Raw genomic sequence first — 19746 nt, forward strand, 5'->3', positions numbered from 1 at the left:
CACAAAGTATCCATCAATCGCTCCGTGTCCGTCTGCTCTGTTTCTTAGAATCAGAACGCATTATCATCATGAAAAGTCCCAGTTAATCATGGTTGATTCACTGAGAAGGTCACTTTAATCAATTCTCAGAGAAGCTTTCTGATTCTGCTGTAATGAGACAAATTGTAATAAATGAGAGAATTTGATGGAGTTGTTTACAAATAATGATTGTATTAGCAATGCAAATGGAGCCTCACAACATGCCATTCCAGGCCACTGATCACTGCTCCGTCCGTCTTCTCGGCTGAGAATCTGGAGAGAGGGCATTTCTTCCAACTTTCTGGAACTTATTTTGCAGAATAATTGAGGGCAGCACAGCGAGAATGGACTTAAAAGGACAGCAGCAAACCATCTGAATGGATTGTGTGGACATAAACATATACAGTATACTTTTTTATAGGCATTATTAATAATAAGGAGCTGGTCCCCCTTCTTTGCTCTAAGCTCTACCAGCAGCAGCAGCAGGTCTGGAGCTCTGCTGCAGTTACTGAGTCAGTTGGAGGCTTTGCACTCTGCTCTGAGCTCAGCACTCGGCCCTGACCCCGCTCTGTAACTTTACGTGGTCTGACAGACACTCGGTGGCTGAGCTGCTCTCTGTGAGCTGTTCCTCCTAAACTCTTCCACTGTTCAATAATAACACCACTCACAGCTGATGGAGGAAGATCTAGTAGTTGGTGCAGCGGTGTCTCCTATTAGATACAGAACCACGCTGGAGTTCAGTGAGCTCTTCAGAACCTCCCATTCTTTTACTAATGTGGCAGCATGCATGGCTAGATGTGTGTGTGTGTATATATATATATATACATGTCAAAATTATGTATTCATTTAAAAAATCCAAAAGCTACATAAATAAGTTTTAACAAGTGAATTTTTAAATAAAATTAAATAAAAAGTAATAATTTAATAAAAACAATGGATAGGCTATTAAAAAAATGTTAAGCGAAGCCACACTTTCTCTTCAGTAAGGTATAAAATCTGTAACCACTGCATTTCCTAAACTGTCCCAGTCCCGCATTCAGCCTGTTCCCCGCGATCTCCCCACAGCCCATTCAGCTCCATCTGTGAATGGGCCGCTAAAGCCGCAGTGCCACTGGGCCCTTAATAAACGCCGCGAAATGTGGAAAAAAGGAACGGGGTCCGTCCCGCAAAGTGTGTCAGCCTGGCCGTGGGCCGAGCCGTGAGTGCATCGATCGGCGCTCAGCTCGTGGGGCTGCCAGCGGGAGCACTAATAGGCCGCGGAGGAGAGGACTCGAGTGTTATCGATTGCTCCGGCCTGAGCCCCCACACCCCCCTTACACCCCCCCAGCCATTAAAGCTGCTGCTGTCCGGGGGAACACACAGCACACATGTAGCTACTGGCATTTTCCAGCCCAGAAACATGTGACTGACCACCATGATTCACACTGTGGAGACTTCTGGAGGCACTTCTGACCCTGGAGCATGTATCTCCTCTACTGGTTATAATAGTGGTGCAGTGGGAGCTGTAAAAAGTGGGCCAGGTAGAACTGCTCTTTAATGGCTTTTTAAGATTTCACAAGATTTTAATTATCAGGTGACAAGAAAAATGCTGAATCTGTAATAAGGGGCTAGAAAACCATCCGATCACTGAATACGATCACAGCTGATTTCAGTTCATTTGCGCCATCGCTGCCATACATTACTGATCATAATTCTCATTGCTCCTTGTGATGCAAAAAAATAACAATAGCTCAACCCACCACATTCCAAAACGTTACAGGGTTGAGCGTGATGGGGTTGTAGATTTTGTGCTAAAATGGCTAAAAAGCCTTTCTATGCTAGGAAAGACTTTTGGATAAAATTAATGTTCAGATAATAATCAGATATTTCTGTAATATGTGCCAATTTTTTATGTGAAAATGTGTTAACTGTGATACTTTTAGTTAGGAACAGGTTGAAACAATGGTCTTAAAAAACCTTAGGCTGAAAGTAATGACAGTGTTACAGGGTTGACAGCAAGAGTTATCATCTAGCTAACATCAGCTAGACTAGTTGAGTGTGTTTGACTACCTGATGTGGTTTAAGCTGAGCTTGAGGATCCTAATTAACGGACACAAGCCCAATTTGGGATGAGGGTCATATTGAATATTTTTGTCGGTGTGAAGATCTCCTCAGTGTTGACCCCACCCCCTTTCTCGTGGATGCTGGGGTACGCTCTTCCAGGCTTACAGGCATGAAGGGCAAACTGCGAATTCAATCATACGCCAGGATCACGTGTCCCAGCGGGCTATTGCTAATCCAAGCGGCAATATCCTAATGCAGGGGGAGGCCGTGGTGGACCGGTGCCCCAGCGAGGCGCCAGGCACAGACCTGAGAGCCAACTTAATGAAGGAGAAATAATTCGGCTAAGTGCGCTCAGTCACTCAGCATCTTGTCTGAGAACGGCAGCAGCAGCAGTTTAACACTATGCGGCCTGATGGCTCCTCTCTCGGCCTGGGTGGCGCGGTTCGCTTACACGGCCGGTGTTTTCCGGGCGGTTGTTCGCTTGTTTATCTCTTGGGAGAGGCGATCTTCTCGGCTCGGTCAGTGTCGGAGGATGCCTTATGTTAGCAGATTATGTTTTCAAATGTTGGTGCTCACGCAGGCCTGTAGAGCACTGGGCCATCTGTTGGGCTTTCTGGCTTTTTTAGGAACACGCTCCGCTCTACTCAGCTGGAGGGTAAAACGAGGCGGTGCACTCTGATCCAAGGACACCGAGCAGACCTAAAAACAACACAGAAAGATCCACTGCACCTCAATCACAGAAACCACCTGGGATATCATAGCAAAACCATAGCAACCACATGTGACACTGCAGCAACCAGCTGGAATTCTAGAGCAATGCACCTAGCAACACCGTAGCAACCATATGTGATACCATAGCAATCAACTAAGAAACATTTTGCAACACCCTAGCAATCAGCTGGGATTCTGTAGCAGTGCACCTAGCAACGCCCTAGCAACCACATGTGATACCATAGCAGTCAACTAACAAACATTTAGCAACATTGCAGCAACCAGCTGGGATTCTATAGCAATGCACCTAGCAACACCCTAGCAACCACATGTGATACCATAGCAGTCAACTAACAAACATTTAGCAACACTGCAGCAACCAGCTGGAATTCTATTGCAAGCACCTTGCAATGCCATACTCAGCAACACTGTAGAAACCACTGAGCAACATCATAGCAATCATGTGTGATACCATAGCAACCAGCTAGCAACACCCTAGAAGCCACATATGATACCATAGGAAAATTATAGCAACCACATATGATATCATAGCAATCAACTAACAAACATGTAGCAACACCTCAGCAACCGGCTGGGATTCTATAGCAATGCACCTAGCAACACCCTAGCAATCACGTGTGATACCAAAACAACCACTGAGCAAACACTTAGCAACACTACAGCAACCAGCTAGCAACACCATAGAAACCACCTGGGATACCATAGCAAAACCAAAGCAGCCACTTGGCAACACCATAGCAACCACCTATCAAACACTTAGCAACACCGTAGCAACCAGCTGGGGTTCTATAGATAGCAACCACTAGCAACATCCTAGCAATCACATGTGATGTCAAAGCCATCGCCCAACTAACACTAGCAACCACTAACAACACCATAGCAACCACATGGGATACCACAGCAACCACTTAGCAACACCATAGCAGCCCCTTAGCAACATCATAGCAACTACATGTGATGACATAGCAACCACTTAGCAACACTATAGCAACTACATCTGATAGCATAGCAAGAACGCTTCGCAACACCATAGCAGCCACCTGGGATACCATAGGCACATTTTACTCGGGTTTATACAGGAACCACCGCCGTTCAGAGAGCGTTAGCTGTCCAGTTCCAGCGCTGACCGGTGCTCTGATAGAGACTGTAATATTTGACCTGTACCTCAGAGAGCAGAGTGCAGCGTTAGGTTATGTCCCGCTCTCCCCTTCCCCCTGCCCTCCTCTCCACTCAGGCTCATTTAGCAGTCCTGTCCTCACACGGCCTCAGTGATGTCACGCCGCATAAGGTCAAAGCTGCTCCAGCTGAACTCGCTGCTGCTCGTAATGCGACCCATTTACACCCTCTTAGACGGCGATATTTTATGTAAGCGCTGGAATTTATTTGACAGGTTGGCGAAATGAAAACGGCTCTAAAGGAAAACTCCTGATCTCCTGCTGCTGAATCCATGTTACACTATCGATTAGCAGGGACAGTCATTTTGACACGTTTCCCAGGACAGAAACACTGTTGGCCTGAAACGCGTCTCATAATCCATGAGCCAAAACATTATGACCACTTGCCTAATGTGTAGATGGCTCTTTGCATGCCCCCATTAGCAGTCTAGCTTCATCAGCAAACTTCAGACAGCAAGCACGTCAACGAGCCAAAACATTATGACCACCTATGTGCCACCTGTGCTGAGCTTTGGGCACTCATCAATTCTTAATTTGTCCCTCCTCTGACCACCATCAGTAAGTTCTCACCGCTGCTGATGCTCTGGCCCAGTTGTCTGGCCTATGCCAGACTGTCCAGTGCTTCCCATAAGCTGCACCCATTACTGACACTGATGTGCAAATGCACGTTAATACAGCATGTCTAGTCCTTGTAGAGAAGTCTTGCCAATAGAATAGGACTCTCTGGAGCAGATTAACATCATGCTGCTGCCTAATGCCAGGTGTGGGCTAGTAGAGGGCTATAAAGCCCCCCAGCATTGAGCTGTGGAGCAGCGGAAGGACCGTGTTCTCTGCAATGATAGATGATTGAGCTCCATCCAGTACTTTTAGGATGAGTTGGGTAGTCGAGGATGAGGTGAGGTGTTGATCATCCAACATCCTGACCTCCCTAATGCTCTTGTCTCTAAATGCAATCAAAGAACTGTGAATGAAAAAACAGGTGTCCCAATACTTTTGTCCCTATAGTGTACATTGTGGACCTTCACATACCTCGTTGTTCTAATATATATTTAATGCTATGCACATAAACAGCACCACTTCGAATCATCTCGTCCACTCTAATCGACCTCCAGTTCAGAGGACATGCACTCTTATGACCGTGGCTTGCCGCACTGACCCCCTCCCTGGGCCTTTGGCATGGCCTCAGCAGGATCGGTTTAGGATCAGTTTAAGCTCGGTTTCACCCCCCACACACAGCTTACCGTGTAAGCAGAGCCTCTGTGGGACAGGGGATCATTTACTGCTTTCCCATCACCACAAGGGGTCAAACCTGTAAGTCCACAGGTGCTGAACTAACACTGGGACTGGCTGATCCTGGATCAGACCTGCTGTTTCATTGGCTCATTGGCCTCTTTTCCATTGCAGTGGCATAATGGTTGCTATGGCTGTGGTGTACCGATCTGCACCGGTGCGCACTGGTTAGAGGCCACTGTATAGATGTAGGTTGCCAAAAGTGAGGTATGACGCTGACGAGTGTGTGACGACTTCAGCATGCAGTTAGCACTATGCTAATGGATAGCTATGGCCGTGGTCCCGGCGTCAAAGATGATACACCGTCCAGCAAAGCCGGTTGTGGTCATGAACGACCATTCTTGTACTTATTAGAGGTAGTCTCTGCACATCTCCACAAAGGTAATGCAATTATAGAGCCAATCAGTGGATACCTGCTCCATTAAGCCCTCCCATTGAACGGTTCTGTGGCCCCAAGTGCTGAGAAGACTGGGCTTGGCCTGGTTTGTGCCTGTGTTAAAAAAAAAACACTGAGGCTACAGGACCTACAAGAGCACAATTTGCGAGAAGTTGGTGCCATGTAGACACAACAGGTGTGATGAATTTCCTCAAATATGAGTGAAGTGATCATTATCTGAGTTATGCTTCAGGCAGAAAACTGAGTATGCTGAATGTGTTTAGCGGCAGATTTCGGTTCATTTGCGCCATCACTGCTAAACACCACTAATCAGCCAGAGGCGCCTATTAAGATCTCAGGACACTCCCTGCTGTCTCTTTCTGCAGGTTTGAAGTTTTGCCTTCACCCAGGCCTTGAGCAGCATCATTCCCAGCCAGACTCAGTTACTGCAGTGTTTTACCTGTAGTTCTTATTTCCTGACTAACGCTCGTTAACTCTTTGTCTCTCAGCGTACTCCCAGCACATGGAGAACCATATCAGCCCCCCGAACTTCCTGAGCCAGCCGCTGCCACCCGCGCCCTCTGGACGATACTCCCCCACCCCGAAGACCACGCAAGGGGAGGATGACATGACAAGGTAATGTTGATCTAACCACTAACATTAACAGGTGCATCATTTGATCATTGTGGTCAATTAGGAGCAGTTTCCTGCTTTGAGAAGCTTGATAGCTGTGGGTCAGCAGTCTGATCTGAACAGTATCACATTCGGAGCTCTTCTTTATTAATGACTCAGACAGATCAGTCTCGGGTTGCCAGGTTGAGCTTTTCAACTTCAGGGAACGGCTGGCTGAGCTCCAGTGCACGCTTGCTCTTTCGTCTTTCCTCTCTTCCTCCCTCTACTTCCTTTCTTTCTTTCAGTTATCCATCTTTATTGCCTTTTTCTTTCATTCTTCCATCCATCCATCTTTACTTCTTATCTTTTTTATCCATCCATCCACCTATATTATTTATTTATCTGTCCATCCATACATACATCTATCCTTACCTTTCCATACATACATCCACCTTTACTCTTTCATCTATATATCCACCTTTACTCTTTCTTCTATATATCCATCTTTACTCTTTCATCTATATATCCATCTTTACTCTTTCATCTATATATCCACATTTACTCTTTCATCTATACATCCATCTTTACTCTTTCATCTATATATCCATCTTTACTCTTTCATCTATATATCCATCTTTACTCTTTCATCTATATATCCACATTTACTCTTTCATCTATATATCCACCTTCTCTTTTATCTATACATCCATCTTTACTCTTTCATCCAAACATCCACCCATCTTTACTCTCTTTCATCTATCCATCCATCTTTACTCTTTCATCCATACATCCATATTTACTCTTTCATCCATCCATCTTTACTCTTTCATCCACCTATTCTTACTCTTTCATCCATACATCCATCCATCTTTACTCTCTTTCATCTATCCATCCATCTTTACTCTTTCATCCACCCATCCATCTCTCCTCTTTGTTCATCCATCCATCCATCCTTACTCTTTCATCCATCCTTACTCTTTCATCCATCCTTACTCTTTCATCCATCCTTACTCTTTTATCCATCCGTCCATCTTTCCCCCTTTTTCGTCCATCCACCCATATTTACTCTCTTATCCAATCCATCCACCTATATTATTTATTTATCTGTCCATCCATACATACATCAATCCTTACTTTTCCATCCATACATCCACCTTTACTCTTTCATCCACCCATCTATCTTTACACTCTTTCATCCATCCATCCACCCACCCATTCACCTATCGTTTCTCTATTTTCATCCACCCATCCAGCTTTTTGTTCGTCTTTACTTCTTTCTTCTTCGTTTTTCTTTCTGTTCTCTCTTCCATCCATTTCGCTTTCTTTCTTTCTTATTTCTCTCTGCAGCAGAATCACACGTTATCAGCTCAGCTCCCCCGGCAGCTGTTTTGTTTGTTTGTTTGTTTGTTTGTTTGTAAGTTTAAGGAGCAGAACTGCATTTGTAGAGCCGCGGTCCAGTCTGAGCCGTTACCAGTGTTGTAATCGGTTTAGTTCATCTGACTGTTTAGATTCGAGCAGGAAGTGAAAGCGGAGCGAGTGCTGAACATGCAGAACAGCTTCAGAAAGGAGGACGAGCTCCTAAAGATGTTTGTCAGTGACATTTGAAACCGTAATTGGCTGTGATTTAAGAGTTTGACCTTAAACTCGGCATATTTTATCGCAGAGCAGCCGTTGCAGAAGAGCCTGAAGGATTTATCGTTGTTGAGCTTATTTGACTGATCTCAGAGCAGGAGTGTCCTCTAGAGGCCGGACATGTAAACTACACCTTCAAGCACACTGGGACTCTCATGGCATGGTGCCTGTAGACCCTTTGGTTAATTATATCCTAGTTAAAGCTCATTGAGGAACAAGCAGAAATAAGCAGATGTTTAAAAAAAAAGATTTATTTATATATATATATATATATATATGTATATATATATATATATATATATATATATATATATATATATATAATTAGAAATAAATGGTTATAAATAAATGGTTATGGTTGACAGAACAGTTTTGTATGTAATATTTCATTAATATTTTTAAGTGCTACATTTATATAATGCATAATATACATATGTATATGTATATATATGTGTGTGTGTGTGTGTAAGTAAGTAAGTACCTATATGTAATTTGTCCCATATACATATGTGTGTGTGTATATATATACATATAACATGTACAAGTACTTGCATATACATAATATATGGGCTGTTTTTCATATCGGTACTGATATTCATACAATATATATATATATATTATCAAAACAAATGTGTGTGTGTCTTCATGGCAGAGAGCCCAGGAAGGTGGTGCTTCACCGGGGTGCCACAGGGCTAGGCTTTAACATCGTTGGCGGAGAGGACGGAGAGGGCATCTTTATCTCCTTCATCCTGGCAGGCGGCCCTGCGGATCTGAGCGGGGAACTGAGGAAAGGAGACCGCCTTGTCTCTGTGAGTGACCCTCAGTGTCTCAAAAATATTTTTACTATGCATTGTAGCACTGTACAGCACACAGGACATGTCTTTCGTCCTGTTTACACTGTTTTGAACTTTCATTATGTGGGAAATATTTACATCCTCACCGTCTTTGTGTCCTCACTCATCCTCATCCAGTCATTTGGGTTTTTGTAAAACTAGCATTGTCCCTCAAAAGCTGCGTATGAACACAAGGACAGTCTGAATTTTGAACTAATGTCTTACCAAATTGGGTTGGACTCTTAAAAATTAAGGCGCTACAGGGGGGTTCTATGAGTAAAGTCACAGAAGAGCCCCTCTGGTTTCATAACGAACCATTTTTGTTAAATACATAAGAGTGTGAAGAGCCTTCGGATTGGTAAAGAACCGTTACATGGACTTGTCTACCTATAGAAGGCTTGTTACACACACACACACACACACACACACACACCTCACACGCACAAAGTGGTCCTTCTGTGACATTGCTTTAAAAAGGGCCTTTATTTTAAAGAGTGTGGGCTAGCAGGTCCTCCCTGACGTGTATCCAGTCTTAACCTACACCCTACCCTCAAATATAGCCAGACTTGAACACACTCTCCCTTCTGCCTCACACACACACACAGCCTTGATGTGACATCCGCACACTGAAACCAGGCCTCCTATTCTGAGGGAAATTTTATTGTTTCATTTTCAGCCATTAAATCAAATCAAAGTGACAAGGTTGGACTAAAAGGGGAATTCCATCCAATTTTTACAATTTCTGTGTAATTTGCTTATTGAAAAAAACAATAATTCAGATAGTTTTGATAGGATGGAAAGCATTTACAGCCTCTAAAGGATGACCCATGAATGCCTGTTGCATTGGAGACTGGGTTAAAGCATCATCATTGCCTGTAAACCTACATCAATCAGCCACAACATTAGTACCACTGACAGATGAAGTGAAAACCATTGATATCCTTATCTTCAGTGGCTTCATTCAAGGGGTGGATATATAAGGAGGCAGGGTATGTGTTGAAGCAGGAAAAAATGGGTCAGACTGGGTCAGAACATCTTGTGGGGTCTACCCAAGAAAGGACAACCTATTACCTAGCAACAAGGTCATGAGGGTCATCTTAGGCTCACTAATGCTCGTGGAGGCCCCACCTCACAATTGTACAGGATTTGCTGCTAATGTTAGCCTTGGTGTTCCAGATACCACTGGACACCTTCAGAGGTGTTGTGATGTCCAGATCTGTTGTGGTGGCAATGACATTAGTTGAGTTTTCCATGGTTGCTCCTCAGCACTGAAGTGTGAATGCCTTTCTTTGCTCCTCCAGGTGAACGGAGTGGACCTGCGCAGTGCCACTCACGAGCAGGCAGCAGCCGCTCTGAAAAACGCCGGCCAGACGGTCACCATCGTCGCCCATTATAGACCAGAAGGTGAGTCTACTGCTAAAGACTAGAATTTGAGTCTACTGCTATAAACTAGAAGGTGGGGCTTCTGCTATAGACTAGACGGCGAGTCTACTACTGTAGACTAGAATTTGAGTCTACTGTTATAGAATAAATGGTGAGTCTACTGCTATAGACTAGACGGCAAGTCTACTATTGTAGACTAGAATTTGAGACTACTGTTATAGACTAAATGGTGAGTCTACTGCTATAGTCTGGAGGGCAAGTCTACTACTGTAGACCAGAATTTGAGTCTACTGCTATAGACTAGACGGCGAGTCTACTGCTATAGACTGGACGGCGAGTCTACTGCTATAGACTAGAAGGTGGGGCTACTACTATAGACTAGAATTTGAGTCTACAGCTATAGACTACAATTTGAGTCTACTGCTGTAGACTAGACTGTGAATTGACTGCTGTAGACTAGACGGTGAGTCTACTACTATAGATTAGACAGCGAGTCTACTGCTGTAGACCAGAATTTGAGTCTACTGTTATAGACTAGAAGATGGAGCTACTGCTGTAGACGAGGACTTGAGTCTACTGCTATAGACTAGACGGTGAGTCTACTGCTGTAGACCAGAAATTGAGTCTACTGCTGTAGATTAGAAGGTGAGTCTACTGCTATAGACTAGAATTTGAGTCTATTACTATAGGCTTGAAGGTGAGTCTACTGCTATAGACTAAAATTTGAGTCTACTGCTATAGAATAGAATTTGAGTCTACTGCTATAGACTAGAATTTGAGTCTACTGCTATAGACTAGACGGTGAGTCTACTGCTGTAGATTAGAAGGTGAGTCTACTGGTATAGACTACAATTTGAGTCTACTACTGTAGGCTTGAAGGTGAGTCTACTGCTGTAGATTAGAAGGTGGGTCTACTGCTATAGACCAGAACAGAAGGTGAGTCTACTGCTATAGACCAGAACAGAAGGTGAGTCAACTGCTATAGACTAGACAGTGAGTCTGCTGCTATAGCCTAGATCTAGACTGCACATGCTCAAGACACCAGTAACCAATCAGAGATGAGCAAAGATCTGCATAGTGGCCACTGTACATGAATTAGAAAGAGGCCAGTCTTCAAATAAGCCAGTTTTGTCCACTTACTGCTGTGAACAGTGACCGCAGGTCCTTTAAGAAGCCTCTGAAGCTCAGACGAGATATTTTAGGCGTCCGAAGCTCTGGAGCTGCAAGGCTAATGTAGCGATCAGTGATCCACAGCTGTGTGTAAACTTTGGCCTTGGCTGATTGATTTGGAATAAAGAGTAAACTGTATTTATTCATGTATTATTTTATTTTATTTTATTTTATTATAATGAACTACACTGAGTTTTCAGAGATGGCAGCAGTAGATGTCTGTTTCCTGGGTGGTTGGTTTTAGTAGGTTCTTTACACCCACTCTGTGCAGTTCCTTTATTTAGAGTGTGGGTAACATTCGTACTCCACCAAAGTTTTGTAAATGACTGAGGATGTTGTGTTCTACAGACCAACGCCTTCGTTGCCGGGTGTTCCGTCACGCTTGCGATTTAACTGGGCAAAAAATTGGGGTAGAACTGCTCATTAAATCGCAAGGAGGCGCTAAATATAACAAGAGGGCCGTGAAAAACATACGAGCTATATAGAGGAATGGACTGGGATTGGTGTGTGTGTGTGTGTGTGTGTGTGTGTATATATATATATATATGATATATAAGGATGTGGCGTGGCTTAATGTGTGTTACTCGTAATCAGCACAACGTTTAACATTGTTAAATACCATTAAACCAGCCATAACATTAAAACCACCTGCCTAATATTGAGAAGGTCCGCCCTCCTGCCACAAAAACGGCTCCGACCCATCAAGGCATGGACTCCGCAAGACCTCCTGAAGGTGTCATGTGGTATCTGACACCAGGACTACGTCGTGAGGCGGGACCTCCATGAGCATCAGTGAGCCCTGGGGATCCGTGACCCTGTCGATTGTCCTTCCTTGAAGCTCTCTTGGTGGGTTTTCGTGAGCAAAACATCAGACATCACCTGTCAGTGGTTTTAATGTTATGGCTGATCACTGCTCTAACCAATCACAGTGTCTCTCGCCCTTATGCTGTTCTTATAACGTTCGCCTGGAAAAAACGAACAACCGCGGACGATAAAGCATGTGATTGGTCGGTGCTAAAGAGGCGGTACTTTACTCTGAGTAGTCATGGAAATCACAGTAAAAAGTTGTACTGCCACCTGCAGTACTGGAGTGTTCATCCCGACCGAAATTATAAATAAATATAAATATAACAAATATTACTTTATTTAATTATTTAACGTGGTTAATAAGTCATTTTATAAATGTTTATGGATCAGCGTCTGCAAAATATCGGCCAATGGCTTCGGCCTACAGTTTCCATATCGGTGCGTCCCTACAGTACGTATAGTATAATTGCAGTGCCATGCAGCCCATCTAGATGTGGGATCTGCATATAGACACAGTGATTTATGATAATAATCTGCTCTCCAGCTGTGTGTGTGTGTGTGTGTGTGTGTGTGTGTGTGTGTGTGTGCACCTACCTCTCGCCACGTTTTCATGCTGGTGTTTTCATGTTCATATTTATTCAAGGACAGATTCACTGTGCCTGAAGCGCATTGCCTTGAATACAGAGAGCGAGAGAGAGAGCGAGAGAGAGAGCGAGAGAGAGAGCGAGAGAGAGAGCGAGAGAGAGAGAGAGAGTTAGAGAGCGGGAAGGGAGGGGCTGGTGGAGTCCTGGTGGAGTGTCTGCCTGCCCACTGTGTGTGAGTGAGCCCACTAGTGTGTGTGAGTGTGTATGCGAGTCAGCACACACAGGCCAGCAGCAGGAGCGTCCCGTTAGTGGACAGTGTGCCGAGGAAGGTGTGAAGCTCTCCAGGAGCTGAAGACTGTAAGTACTACCACATTGGTTCGAGTATAAGTAGAGGTTTGAGCTGCTTGCAGGGTTTTGGCGTCTGTAAGTGTGTGGAAACCGATTCCGCTGGGTGTTCCACTAGACGGCCTTATCTTGTGGACGCTTCCCGTGTCAATTACAGTGCATACCGCTTAGTTATTTAGGTGGACGAGGAATGCTCCTCTAGCTTTCCGGGCTTTGGCCGTTTTCTAGCAGCGTTTTATCGGAGTGTCTGAGTGAGTTTACTGCGGCACCATGGTTTTGTTGTACCTGTAAACCAGCCATAACATTAAAACCACCTGCCTCCCGCCACAAAAACAGCTCCGACCTGTCAAGGCATGGACCCCTTTAAGATCCGTGACCCTGCCGCCAGTTCACCAGTTGTCCTACATCACTCTGGTTTTAATGTTATGGCTGATCGGTGTACAGATAGTGATCCTTTAAAATTTGCTTTAAAATTGGGTCTTACGAAGTGTGTAAACTGTGTTGTGAGAGTAAGCTGATAGATGTAATCTAATTGGCTGTTTTTTGGCGGGTTTTTTTTTGTGGAAGGGTGGGACTTTACCTATAACCAGGGAGCTGATTGGCTCGAGATTGAGGAAACAGTTACTGTGAAAAGTAACAGCAGCAGGAAAACTGTATTCCTCACTGTTGTGGTTAAAGTTTGGAGGTTAATCTGTGGTTCATGCGCAGCCAGAACTGTTCGTAGTTAGTTCAAGAAACATGTGTAATGATGTCACGAACTAACAGCTATTGAATACATCAATTTTTGTTGACTAAAGGCTTTTTTTCACATTGTAAACTAATTGGGTAGAAAACGGGGTAAAATTTAAAATAAGTAATTAATAAAAAATGTTTGTGTAAAATTGAAAAAATCCAAAATTTTACCCAATTTTTGACCTAATTGGAAAGCCAATTACCCAATCCTTGTTCATATGAATATGACACTTATAGGTGTGATTTAGTGATTGCACCCCTGACAATTCTTCATATTCTACACATTCCTAAATATATGAAAGCTATGAAGTTGTAGAAACTTCATATTAGACCCATTTTATTCTCACATCTGCAGCAGAATCACTTTTCTATTTACATATTGAGAATTTACACTGTGTGTGTGTGTGTGTGTGTGTGTGTGTGTGTGTGTGTGTGTATCATCTGCTATTGCAGCAGTGTTGTCGCGCTGCTATTGGTGGGTCTGTATTTTTAAAAGGCCAGTGAACAGAAGTGACTTTTTTTACACTATTTGTGTAAAAGTGGAAGAAACTCCAATAACCAGACGAAGACCTCCGAGACTCCAGACTACCTTAAAGAGCAGCAGATTATAAAGAGCTAATTATATCACAGTTAAGTTCATTAATCCTTAAAGAATATGGTATCATTAACACCATATTTATTCCCGTATTAGCCAGACACAGTAGACTGCTCCAGCCAACATAGCCTGTGTGAGTGTGTGTGAGTGTGTGTGAGTGTGTGTGAGTGTGTGTGAGTGTGTGAGTGTGTGTGTGTTGGGTTGGAGGAGATCATGTTGCTGGAGCTTTGTTGGAGCTCTGTTTCCACTGGAGATAGGAACCGGATACACCAGCAGGAGAGACACACACACACACACACACACACACACACACAGAACACTTGCTTTGAAGATGAAAGATGCCCTATCTAGCCACCTATCTGTCTGTCTTTCTGTCTGTCTGTCCATCTTTGTCAATCCAATCTCATTCCATGTATGTTTGTGTATGTATCCGTCTGTCTATCTATCTTTGTGTCTGTCTGCCTATCTAAATGTCCTGTCTCATTCCATGTCTGTCTGTCTAACTGTCTGTCTGTCTATTTATCCAGCTGTCTGTCTGTCTATATTTCCAGCTGTCTGTCTATCTGTCTGGCTGTTTGTCTATCTCTCTGTCTGTTTATCTGTCTGTCTGTCTGTCTGTCTACCTGCTCTGTCTATCCAGTCCTATTCTATATCCATCTGTCTATCCATCCAAACATCCATCCATTCATTGACTCTATCCACATCTCTCTCTCTCTCTCTCTCTCTTTCTCGCTCTCTCTGTGAGAGAGAAAGTGGACGCTCTCATTTTTGAGAGCCTCTACAGTGTTACAGTGTTTGACCGTGTGTGAAGCATCTCTCCAAAACCTCTCTGAAGTGTCTGCCCCCCCCCCCCCCCCCCCCAACCAATGAAGCTCGCTCTGTTCCTCTGTCCTGCTGTAAACACTGCACCCCTGAGATGTGAAGAGGGGTGTATGAGAGCTGTTTGTGTGTGTGTGTGTGTTTTCAGAGTACAGCCGTTTCGAGGCTAAAATCCATGACCTGCGGGAGCAGATGATGAACAGCAGCATCAGTTCTGGATCAGGCTCCCTGAGACCAGCCAGAAGAGGTCTCTATACGTCAGGTAGGACACACCCACAGCTCATAGTCCCTCTGTCCTGTGACGTAAATGTGAGGCCTACAAACCTCCTGTTCTCTTCCTCGCTCCTTACGTCGAGTGTTTGGGTTCCAGAAATGGTCAGAATTTGTTCTTAAGATCATTCTCGACCTCTGTTTATCTCCTAGACGTAAATATTTAGATTCTGTTACAGAACCTTTTATTACGAGTAGAAGATACACAAGCTCTGGTTGGGGTTTTGAGTGGCTCAGCAGGCCATGCTCTCTCTCTCTGGGTGGGTAGATGGCGCTCTCTCCCCTCGTCACTGGTGCATCTGTTGACTGATCTGGTATCAGAGCTTGGGATCCGGCTCCGAGCGCGTTGGCTGCCTAGTGATGTTGCATCGGTGGTGGCTGACTTTACATGTATCGGATGAGGCATGTGCTCGTCCTCACCCTCCTAGTGTCAGGAGGAGTGATGGGAGGAGTCTGATGGGATGGGTGGGTTAATTTGGGCTAAGCTAAGAGGTAATTGGGTAAAAATGGATAAAAATAGGTAAAAAAAAAAAAAACAAGAAACAAGCTCTATTTTGATTGGCTGGCTTTTTCCTGATTGGCTGTCTTCATCCTAATTGGCTGTTGTACCTCATTCAGAAAGCACCAGAACTGAATCACTCCTTAGATCTGCAGTATCAGTGGGCGGGTGTTAGGAGCAGTGATGGGAGGAGTCTGTGGGGATGGGTGGGTTAATTTGGGCTAAGTTGGGGAGGTAATTGGGTAAAAAAAAAAAAAAAAAAAAACAGAAAAAAAAACAAGAAACAAGCTCTATTCTGATTGGCTGTCCTTATCCTGATTGGCTGTCCTCTTCATAATTGGCTGTCCTCATCATAATTGGCTGTCTTAATCCTGATTGGTCATTGTGCCTCATTCAGAAAACACCAGGACTGAATCACTCTGAGATCTGCAGTATGAGTGGGCGGGGCTAAACTGTGGTAGGCTAAATAGGTGGAGATATGTAAATGAGACAAATGAAACGTATGAATGTATGAAGGAAAACTCATCGCGGCTCTGTAATCCTCTCCTCAGGGCGCTGTTTGATTATGACAAAACCAAGGACTCGGGTCTGCCCAGCCAGGGCCTGAACTTCAAATTTGGGGACATCCTGCACGTGGTGAACGCCTCCGACGATGAGTGGTGGCAGGCGCGGCAGGTCACTCCGGAGGGAGAGGTGGAGGAGATGGGGGTCATCCCCAGTAAAAGAAGGTCAGACACATCTGTGTTAATCAGTCAGTTTGGTTCACTTCAGAACTTTACATGGGCTTCGGACTGTATCACTTACTAGGGATGCCCCGATCCGATCCAGTGCTAGAGGCCAAAGCGGGCCTGTTTTAATGGATCTGGTACCGGCTATTTTAATCTCAATCCAGTTCCGATTCTTAGTTTTAACCACGGTGTTCACAGCGCCATCTGGTGGCCTCAAGACGACATTAACAAGCGTTACTCCCAGCCAGCTGCAGCAGCAGTGCGGACGTTCTCAGAAGGTCAGTAAAACAGTTGAGAGTCTTGAACCTGAAAACAGACCATAATATCTGACCCTTTGTAAAACTTTCACTGAAACGTTCTGTCTTACCAGCGGGTAATGCTAACACACACACACACACACACACACACACACACACAGCACATTCACCCACTATAAACCAGTTATTACACACCAGTAGACCAACAACCACAGATACCAGTCCAGAGTGTGTACCACTACACACTTACACACACACAGAGGAAGTGATCAGACTGCAGTGTTGTAAAGGAGCTGGGAGCTGATTGGTTAGGGAGGAGATCAGACTGGATTATCAGATATTAAACACTATAAAACATCATTTTAAGAAAAGTCTCGACTAAACTAAACCAGTCAGTCCAGAAAGTCTGATTATAGAAACTGATCCTGAAAATAAAGAGATTTTACTGATCAGATTAATCAGCAGTTTGTCTGATCTAAACTGTGGAGCTGAATTATTATTTATATAAACACAGAGATCGGATCAGATCGGTATCGGCTGATACTCAGCATTAAGAGACTCAGATCGGATCGGGGGGAGGGCAAAATACCCTGATCGGGACGTCACTGTTAGCTACTGTAGCTGCATGTGGAGAAATGCCTTGTCTTTTAATTTTTTCATAAAATAATTTAAATATTTTTAACGAAAAAAAAAAAAGAAATGAATCAAATTGAAAGTTAAGAAAGTTTTCTTTCTTCTCCTGTAAAGTTTTCATTTTAAAGGTACAAGGGTTTGTTCAGACAGCAGTGATATGTGGGTAAAAAGCTGCAGCTTATAGTTATGGGGCTGCATGATATGGCCAAAATTCCATATACATCCTGCAATTACAATTTAATAAGTGATTTTTTTATAATAATAATAATTATATATATTTTTTAAACATTTCTTTAATTCTAAATGGACAAAAGTATTGGCACACCTGCTCATTCACCATTTCTTCTGAAATCAAGGCAATTTAAAAGAGTTGATCCTGCTTTTGTTGAAGTAACTGTCTCTACTGTTCAGGGAAGAAGGCTTTCCACTAGATTTTGGAGGAGCATTGCTGTGAGGATTTGATTGCATTCATCCACAAATGTGTTAGTAAGGTCAGGATGTTGGACAGTTATACCCCTCTACTAGCCTGTGCCTGGCTTCAGGCAGCACGGTGCCAATAGGTTCATGATGTTCATCTGCTCCAAAGAGTCCTATTCTATTGGCAGTACTTCTCTACAGGGCCTAGACAAGCTGAGTGTGTGCATTTGCACATCTGTGTCAGCAATGGGTGCAACTTAAAGTAGCTGAATGCATTTGTTTATTAGAAGGGGTGTCCACAAACCTTTGGTCTGCACTACTGTTCTTTGTCTAGAGAGGAATGGCCCAATAGAAATGCCCCAAAATGAGCATGTCTTTTACATTGACTTCCATTGAAAGTTAAGGAAGGTTTTTCGATCCCCTGTAAAGCTGCAGTTTTGGTGATATGAGGTTTGTGCGTGACTGCAGTGATCCTCTGGATATATGGACATCTGTCTGTTTCTGTGTCTCTTCAGAATGGAGAAGAAGGAGAGAGCCAGGTTAAAGACCGTCAAGTTCAACTCCAAGTCACGAGACAAAGGGGTAAGTCCAGTGGCTGTGGTCAGTCAGAGAAACCGCGCATTTAGCTCGTCAGCCGCCACTTCTCTTTGATCTTCTCGTATACGTGTACGATGCTAATTAATTGTCTAATTATTAGAGCAGCATCCCTGAGAGCCTGTATGACGTACTGTACCGTATTTAATACACTAATCAAGCTGCTGTACAGACGGCCTTGTTACGAGTTAACAGCATGTGGAACTGCGACTGCTGCTGGCCCACCAGGTCGTAGGAGTTACGGGACCAGTCAAAAGTTTGGGGACACCTTGCTTTGCTGCGAACTGCTGTTTCTATCACTTATATTCAGTCACTGTCCGGCAATTTATTTAATTATTTTTTTTGGCGTTTTTCACTTTTTGACACAATATGAATCTGGCAGTTGTTCTTTATATTGTGTAAAACGTCCGCGAAGAACGGACCAATAGAAATGCTCCGAAACGGCATCAAATCAAATCTCTTTACATTGACTTCCATTGAAAGTGTAGAAGGTTTTTTCCGCCTCCTGTAAAGTTGCCTTTTTGGAGCTGGTAATAGGTGTCCCCGGTCTTTTGACGTAATTTTAACACGCCGTAACCAGTGTTGAGTGTTTTTTGATTGCATCCGAGTAATAAACCCGCAGCCTCTCGATGAGCTAACTGCCCAACCAAAGCCAGGCATGCATGAGTGGAAAACGAAGGAGGAATACGCTTGCCATTGACGTCGGACTGCTCGACCTACTGTATATGCCGCCCTTCCCCTCCCTCTCTTCCTCATCCCTCACTCATCCCTCGCCCATACACACACTTTCTCACACGCTCACTTTCTCTCTCTCTCTCTCCCTCCGGCCCGCTGACCCGCGCTGCTCTGTCCTCAAACCAAACACTGCTCACCCGCTACTCTACCGCTGCTTCAGTCGGACCCGGTTCAGACAGTGCTGACCAGTCAGTGCTGGACGCTTGGTTTTGATTAGTGGGTTTGATGAGGCTGTAATACTCAGATCTCAGTATTTTAGTCTTTACTCAGGTTTATTAACCCCTTAACACTCCTAGGCTTAGGTGTATTACTCAGTAACTACAGGGACATCTGTACAAACTGGTGAAGCTGTGCTCTGGTAATAGCAGTGTACACAGGCTGTTTAAGGGGTTCAAATAAGGGTTAGGGGTTAGGGTTAGGGATCAGGGACTGAGTGACTATGCTGCGCTAACACCAGTCCTTGGACA

The 19746-nt window shown here is 44.1% G+C and overlaps 1 protein-coding gene across 1 annotated transcript in view; it reads left to right on the top strand.

Moving 5' to 3' along the window:
• dlg1b (discs large MAGUK scaffold protein 1b) overlaps positions 1 to 19746 on the top strand; it is a 137104-nt gene that overhangs the window by 102882 nt on the left and 14476 nt on the right. The window contains 7 exon segments of the mRNA XM_072669294.1: positions 6144 to 6270; positions 8531 to 8687; positions 10013 to 10115; positions 15295 to 15375; positions 15378 to 15408; positions 16467 to 16643; positions 18466 to 18608. Coding sequence (XP_072525395.1) covers positions 6144 to 6270; positions 8531 to 8687; positions 10013 to 10115; positions 15295 to 15375; positions 15378 to 15408; positions 16467 to 16643; positions 18466 to 18608 — 819 coding nt within the window.

This window comes from Salminus brasiliensis, chromosome 23, assembly GCF_030463535.1.
Source record: "Salminus brasiliensis chromosome 23, fSalBra1.hap2, whole genome shotgun sequence".
Classification (NCBI taxonomy): domain Eukaryota; kingdom Metazoa; phylum Chordata; class Actinopteri; order Characiformes; family Bryconidae; genus Salminus; species Salminus brasiliensis.